At 34.4% G+C, this 8,057-nt stretch overlaps 1 protein-coding gene across 1 annotated transcript; it reads right to left on the bottom strand.

Moving 5' to 3' along the window:
• Nucleotides 1–1,385: 1,385 nt before the first annotated feature.
• On the bottom strand, nt 1,386–6,835 carry LOC132635864 (glycosyltransferase BC10-like). Its single transcript, XM_060352447.1, has 2 exons — nt 5,682–6,835; nt 1,386–2,257 (listed from the first exon to the last, which is right to left on the bottom strand). The coding sequence occupies exons 1-2, from the start codon at nt 6,174–6,176 to the stop codon at nt 1,619–1,621; spliced, it is 1,134 nt and encodes a 377-aa protein (XP_060208430.1). The 5' UTR covers nt 6,177–6,835; the 3' UTR covers nt 1,386–1,618.
• Nucleotides 6,836–8,057: the final 1,222 nt, after the last annotated feature.

Raw genomic sequence — 8,057 nt, 5'->3', positions numbered from 1 at the left:
CCCTTATTTTGATTCTTTTGTAACCAAACTAATTTTAAAACTAAAAAGTATTTATATTTCTAATATATCCTTTTGTAACCTTATTTATAATGTTTAAACTTTTGATAATAATAGCTTCTCATTGATCGTAAGATTTTTCCTAATTTATAACTATCTAATTTTATAGGTAAAATGCTGATTTCTTTTTGCTGTACTTGAAAATTTTAATCTTAAACGCTAAAACATGAAATTCAACAACTGTGATACGAAAATTGATTCAAAAAGCTTGGGCTTCATATTACTTCACTGATTATTTTTAAAGTCTCATGTTGTATATACAGTTTCCAACCCTTTTTCGTAGATGTAATTATGCTCCTTCTACCAAAAAAATTAGTTTAAAACTTATTGCAGTTATACAATTATAAGAATTTAAAAAATGAATTATATTCATCTCACCCTCTAAATAGTAAAAGCGAGATGTGCTCATTTTAGCCTAAATATTGTTATTAATAACATGATTATAAGAACAAAGAGAAACATTACCGTAACACTAGAATTTAGGATTTCTTATTTAGATATAAGATAGTTTTAAATTTTTAGCCTAACTATTAATATAATAATCCTAACAATTTTAGGGAAGAGAATTGTTATGAAATATTGTTCCCATAATTAAGTTATAAAAGGGTAAATTTGGAATATATAGATTTTTTATTATTTAAACAAGTTTGGTTACAAAAATCGAAATAAGGGAGGTTAGTGTAAATATCTCAAACCACAAGGAAACTAAGTTTTATCAAGACAAACTTGGAGGGGAGTCTTTGAAATTATTCCATAAATTTATTATTCTAAAAAAAAAATGTGACATGGCATACCAACTAGGAGAGAAGAAGGGTTTTGTAATGTTTAGTATTTTTTGAGAAGAATGGTGATAAGTTGAGTGATATTCTAATCCTAAAAGAAACAAAAGTGATATTATGAGGTAATTGTCAAAACATGAATGACCTTTTAGGGAATTAACTCAAGAATTTCGGGTATTTCGAAATAGAACTCCCACTTCCCTCTCAACTCCATTTTCGTCATTCCTTATTCTCCTTATACCGATACTTTTAATTTATATGTTTTGTAAAGAACATTAAGGGCATATCAGTCATTTTAAAAATAAAAATTGCTGATTAATCCAAATTTTCATCAACTATTTTTTCTCAGTTTCAGCACTTCAGCCTAAACATTTAACTACTCATGATATTAGTTTCAATACTTAATGTTTATCAAACTACTTTCAATCAACTAATCCAAACAAGCTCTAAGCAAGGTTTTTCCGAGTTAATTATCTGCATGCTCTTTCTTCTAGCTATCACAAATTTTTTAACACGGTATACTTGGAAGTGTAAAGCGAAAAAGGCGAGGAAGCAATCGAAGAACAATTACATATTAGGCTAAATACCTCTGATGCATTTACATGTCTAGTATAGTTTGAAGGTTGGAAATGGGGAAGAACCCATGTAGCTTATCATCTAAAAGTATCAGCAAACCAGTCCAACAACAAACTCAACATGCTGGCAGAAAAATGAATAGGCAGGCAATGACCTATCTTTACTGAGGAACCTATCTGATACAACAAAATTAGAGTTTTAGTAATCTAGAAACCTAAGTATTTTGGGGCTAGCAGAAACAGAGGTTCCAAAGTACTTGGAGCAAACTTCCTTGCAAAAAGAAAGCACATTGATGTATTTCGGTCGTTGTACGTACAGTTACGTCCTTCCAGCATTCTCTTCATAAACACTTCAGTTATATCCGATTTTCCAAAAGTGGCAGGGTGAGCCCCGCCCCTTGACCAGTCAACCCATGTTATACTTCTGTTTGCCAAGAGATTTGATGCTTGAATAGTCAACATAGTCGGGAAGTAGTGCTCGTCTACATAACATGCTGGCCTGCAAAACTCTGCAAACTTGGGGTAGAATTTTGTGTCTTCGACTACGTAAAGAGCAAGCTTCCTACTCATTTCAAACCATTGTGATCCTTTGCGCCACTGAGAAATGTTAACCTCGGGTAACATATTCTCATTATATCGACCTCTTCCATATGGTCCAGGATCATCAAATGCACCAACAAAGCCATGCTTTGACTGACTTATGTACTTGTAGATGACATTGAAATTGTAGAGAGGGATGCATGACTCAGAAAGCAGAACAAACCACTCATTGGAGATGTCGAGCAATGCATTTGCAAGGAGTCTTCTCTCAGCATCACACATACTCATCCTTCCCCATTCTGTCACCTATTAAGAATGAAGTTACAACACCATTAGCAACTTACACACAACTAAGACAATTGCATTAGAACACCTCCTGAAAGAAGTTTCTACTGAAGATAGAAGATGTAAAACCATCTCAAAGAGATGGCCGTAGAGAACATGAGATAACTGCTATCATATAAAAGCAGTCACGAGAAACTAGCAGCAGAAGTGGATGAAAAGGATACCAAAAAAATCAATGATTTTGCAACAAGCTACATTAACGAAATGCTACTTGGTCGCATTATCATTCATTGAGCATTTAAGGACCATCAGAAAGGATCATGAATATAATAGAAAAGTCCTGTTTTTTTGCAAGTGTAAGTTGCTTCTCTTATCAGTAAACAAGCAGAGTGCTATGCGATCTTTTTTTTTTTTTTTTTTTTTTTCAATTAACCAAGAAATCCCCGAGGGCCAATGACGCACGGTTCAAAACTCAATGGATAACGGGCACCTATCCTGCTCCACTCATTTACCAGACTTTTGTTAGAAGCAGGTTCAAACCCGTGAAACCAAATTGAAGCTGAGGTCTTACCACTAGACCAAAGCATTGGGGGCATTATGATGTTCTTGTTACAGCATAACTTACATTGTTTTGTTTGACTGATTGGAATTACAAATGCTAATAACATTTGACATTATACAAAACATGCATGCACAAGAGCTAAAAGCCAAACTTAATCCTCTACCACTTGCGTAACTGTGCAATATGATGTTAGCTTTTTTGGATATTTTTTAAATTTCACTTTAAAAAGGTCCACTGTCATTATTCTGCTCACTTAACTACTACCTATGGGAAAGAGAAGATCAGCTCAGATCACTGGAGCGGAATGCTCGAAACAGAACATATAAACTAAAACCGAGAAGTATTAACACAATTATACTAATATGTCGCAAAAGATGCAAGTCAAACAATTCGGTGGCATATCTTGGATGAGATGACTGACAAATGTTAGAAATATATGCTCCTGGGGAAACTAAGATTTTTCAGGCAACATGATCCTTGACATTAGTTTTCACCTTCAAAATCTTCCCCTTGGCAGTGCTATTCAAAAAAACTTTAGAAGCTAACAGTGTGAGATAAGAGGTTTGCCTAACAGCCTAAGCTTTACTTATCAACAGCAAATACTTAAAAACTCGAGCACACCGTCCTAAACTTAAATCAAGATTCTTCAACAAGATCTTAAGCATTAACTTAACAGGGAAAACCCTCTGGTTCAAATATCTAGAAGCAAATATTTCTAGCTCAACTACCAAGAGGAATACCCGAATAGACAATTATACTGCAGGTCCGCCCAAGTGATCCTGAGATATTATTCACAGGGAATAACTGGAGGATGACTTAAACACGCCACATCACTACATTACTTGTAAATTTGGTTGCCCGTAGATTCAGATGTACGGTGAGACACAAGAACACCAATGAAGGTGCCCTTGATTCAGAACATCCACACTGTTTCTGAGAATACTCTACAGCCATTTGGCAAGGACATGGAAACCCATCAGAATCTATGACCAGCAAAAAGAGACTCTACATGACTTGTTGAAAGTAATTGTCCAGCAAGACCCACTGTACAGACCTTGCTAGTTCATGTTAGTCTATTAGAAGACAATCGTAAATGATATCCTACTGACTTATTTTATTTGGATAAGTAAATGATATGGAAGATGGAAACAGGTCTGGAAGACCATTCCTCTTCGTATCATTTGGACTATTTGCTTGGAAAGGAATAAGAGAATGCTTTGAAGATCAAAAGCAGAATATTTCTTTTGTAATGAACAGATGCCTACATGATTTATACTTTTGGTGCAGGAGTAGGATAATAGAGAATATTTCTCAGTATTTTGACTTTCTTGACTTTTTGGGAGTATGATTGGAACTAGCAATGTTGTAATCCTTTCTTTTTGAAGTGCCTTCTTGATACTCTATTATAGAAATTTATCTTACCGTATCAAATAAAATAAAAAATTGGATAAGTAAATGATATCCTGCTGAATTGAGAAGGTTAACTTGTTCTATAGGTTTTTATTTATAAACAAAGGCCTGCAGTAACAAGTTCAAACTACAGGACTTAAGAGCATGGAAGTTTTGATATGAAACAAGCACTTCTATATTATTTGTTATACCGCTCAATCCCACCCTAATGGCACACATTTAAGATCAAGCCGTCATCGTTTTATCCGGTGATCAACTTCAAAAATTAGATCTGCTCATGGAACTGGATAACTGAAACTTGTAAGAGAATTTGCATAAACATGTTCAAAGCTCTTCTTGAAGAAGCTAGCAACAATGCTGCCCAAAAACCAATCTTCAGATGGTTTGCAAAGAGGAAAACACAAGGACGTGTCTTTAACATTACAATGCAATATTAGCTGATTGATCAGGCTTTCCAACTTAGATATACAAATATACACCATCAATAATGTCTGCGGTGTCCAGCATGATATACTGGCAAACTACCACATTTTGCATAAGTTGTAGATATGCTTGCCCCAACTTCAAATCAAAAGATGCATCTCTTACTACAAATAGCTTATCCTCTCTCCCTCTCCGATGTAAAAAAAGAAATTTGAAAAAAAGTACAAATTGCCTAGGTCACACCAAGGGCGAAAACTGGGAAAGGATCACCGTTGTCTCCAGTGCTACGAGAAGTTTAGGTCACACCAAGGGAGCAAAAGGAAAAAAAAAGTAAAGAAAATCCTGATATATCCCACATTGGTAATGGCAAAACGAAGGTAGGACTGATCATAAAAAGTAGAAATCCTTTCATGGCATCAGCCCAAAAAGACATTAATTAGGAATGATCTTATGGTCATGGAGAGTACATGAATTCCCTTCAACACAAAAAAGGAAACCTGGATGAATGAAGTTCCTGTCATTAGGGATGCATGAGTTGGCCTTACAAGAGAAAATGCAATCTAGTACTTGTTGAACCATATCTCTTTTTCAGGAACAAGTTACATGGAAGGACAGACATAATAAAAGATCTGGCCCACGGTTTAGATGGTATTATGAACTGCAGAGACAAAATAGGAGACTACCACCTTACATCATAAAAGACACAAAAACAAACATAAAACAAGAAAAACATTAAGGGGTTGTTTGGTGGCTAGTTAGAGTTATGCAGGTATTAGTTATTCCACCTTCTACCCAGCATAAAATAATACATAGATTCTCTCATAACATACACATGAATTAGATATGCGAGATTGTAAGCTGGTAACTAGACACTGCACTTGGTTTACTAAATTTTATACATAGCAACTAAAATGCCACCAAACATGATACTACTAGTTATGCTGGTTTTTACATGAATAATTCACTTTCTAACCAGCAACCAAACGACCACGAAGGTATAGATTGATACAGAAGACATGTATAAACGAGGGCAAATCTGCAGGGACATACCTGACTGGGAATTTGCCTCTTGTAGAACACTGATGAGGCCGGGAAATTAGCCTTAAATGATGGCAATGAATGAATATAAATAGAATATAACCCTTTATGCCCCTTAAAAAACCTCTCCCAAATAGGTGCCAATGGCAATGGCCCTTTAGTCAAGAACATGAATGCAATCTTGGGAACCCTCTTGAATGGATACTTCTTTATTCGCGGTACCATAGAAGCCCTCCATAACAACTCTTTATCAGACATTTTATGTAGCAAATTGGATGGTGGATTAATCCAACGCTCTAAGTTTTTATTAGATTCTTCCTCAATACATGGCACTAAACTAGGCTTTACTGAAGGAACTATGCTATGAAATCCAAAGTACTTGATCATATAAATACTAGCCACAGAAAAAGTAAAACACAAAAACAGAAACAACATCAGTAACTGTAACAGCCTCTGTGGCAAAGCCCTAGTTTTATTCTCCTCCATTTGAACAACTCTTGATTGCATCTAATTATATGTCAAAATCCAATCTTTATCAACAATCTAACATCAAACTTTCCCTTCTAAGTATGTTTCTGTTACTAAACCCCATAAAAGTAAAGATTATCAAAATGATATCTTTTCCAAACCCCAGAAACTAAAACAGGATTTACAGAAAAATAGGAACCAAGATTCAAACTTTACAAATCAAAGATTTGAGCTTTTTGACAAATATGGGGTTTGCTGAAAAGAGAAGAACAGTCGAGTAAATCTTGAAACACAAGTTTGTTAGAAAAAAGGCTAGGAGTTACAGTATTGTGGGCTACAAAAGAAAGTAACAGTCTATAATTGAATGAAGGATAAGATTAATTTGGAAAGCTTATGCTGAAGAGATTAGTATTGAAGGCAGGACCAATCAGCTTTTGACAATTAGTGAAGGAAAAATTATTGATTAGTCAAATCTTTGACTGTTAATTTTGAGGGACAAGAGAGTATAAAAAAAGAAAAGAAAAAGCTGAATGGGCAAACCAAAAGAGAGAAAAGTGGGGTAAAAAGAAAAGGGAAGAAAGAAAGGAAATGAGCATAAAAATTGGCAAAATAGTGAAAATTGCAAAGGTGGTAGCAAGTAACTAGTAAGGGGAGATTGAGGGAGATCTAAAGAATAAGGAATCTGGTTGAACGTGTTTGGGAATGTTGGCACATCACATGCGCTGAGAGAGAGAGATCCTCCTCAAGTTGGTTGGTAGGTGGGTGTTGCGTGGGCGGTGAGGTTGAGTGGGGTCTAGTGGGGTTGGGTTTTCCTCATGTTTTAGGGGTGTTTGGTATAACGAAAAAAAATTACTCAAAAAAGACAACAAATTATATTAGTTTTATTATAGCTAAATTGGTGTGAAACTATATTAATGATCATATATACATATTGATATGATTTTCGTTATATATGTATTGTTTAATTGTTCACGAGTCATACCAGCTTGGTATGATTTGGTATTACGTATCTTTGTTCTATTTATTTTGTTAAATTATTCACAAGTCATGCCGGATTAATATAGCTTTCTGTTATCTTTATTCTACACTTCTTGTTAAGTTATTCATAAATCATGTCAAATTGGTATAATCAGTCGCAACCCGCTAGATTGATATGACTTTGTGCTATATTCATTTCACATATCTTGTTTGATTGTTCACAAATTTCGTTGGGATGACATGTCTTTGTGCTATATTCATCGTACGTATCTTGTTCAATCGTTCACAAATTTCATCGATTGACATGACTTTATGCTTGTTCAATTATTGATAATAAAAAAAAAAAAAAAAAAAGAGCATAATGGAAGAAATCATGACGATCTGGCATGACTTTATGTTATATTCATTTTATCTATCTTGTTAAATTGTTTACAAATCATGACTAATTGTCATGGCTTTGTGCTATATTAATTCTACTCATCTTGTTAAATTGTTCTCGAAATTCCCGTCGAGTTGGCATGGTTTTGTGTTTATTCATTTTACTTTCTTGGTAGATTGTTCACAAATCCCTTTGTATTGGTGTGACTTTGTCAACTTTTCACCAAATTTTGTGATTGATATGATTTTGTGTTATCTGCATTCTACAGATTTTGTTAAATTACTAACAAATTCCGCTGGGTTAAAATGATTTGTTTGTGTTGTTCGACAAGGCGTTTTTTGAATTTGCAATTCAAATTTTGATCAAACCACCCTAAATTTGCTCCAAAATGATCTCTAATTTGAAATAAAATCTCGAGACACCAATACAAACAACACCAAATCAAGAAGACATTTCTTCGACACTTTCAAATGACTAATATGGAGTTTTGAGATTCTTCAAGTAAATCTTTAAATGAGTGTTTTAACTACAAACACTTTTAAGTCATTTTCACTTGCAACCAG

This window comes from Lycium barbarum, chromosome 4 (genome assembly GCF_019175385.1).
Source record: "Lycium barbarum isolate Lr01 chromosome 4, ASM1917538v2, whole genome shotgun sequence".
NCBI lineage: Eukaryota > Viridiplantae > Streptophyta > Magnoliopsida > Solanales > Solanaceae > Lycium > Lycium barbarum.
Note: the sequence above shows the minus strand (reverse complement) of the source record. Positions and strands in the feature narration are given on the sequence as shown.

Bases quoted from the DNA above. Each gene is read 5' to 3' on its own strand.
- LOC132635864 (XM_060352447.1), bottom strand. From the start codon at position 6,176: ATGCAATCAAGAGTTGTTCAAATGGAGGAGAATAAAACTAGGGCTTTG. The intron at 2,258-5,681 runs GTATGTCCCTGC...CATTCTTAATAG, and splicing joins AGAGGCAAATTCCCAGTCAG to GTGACAGAATGGGGAAGGAT.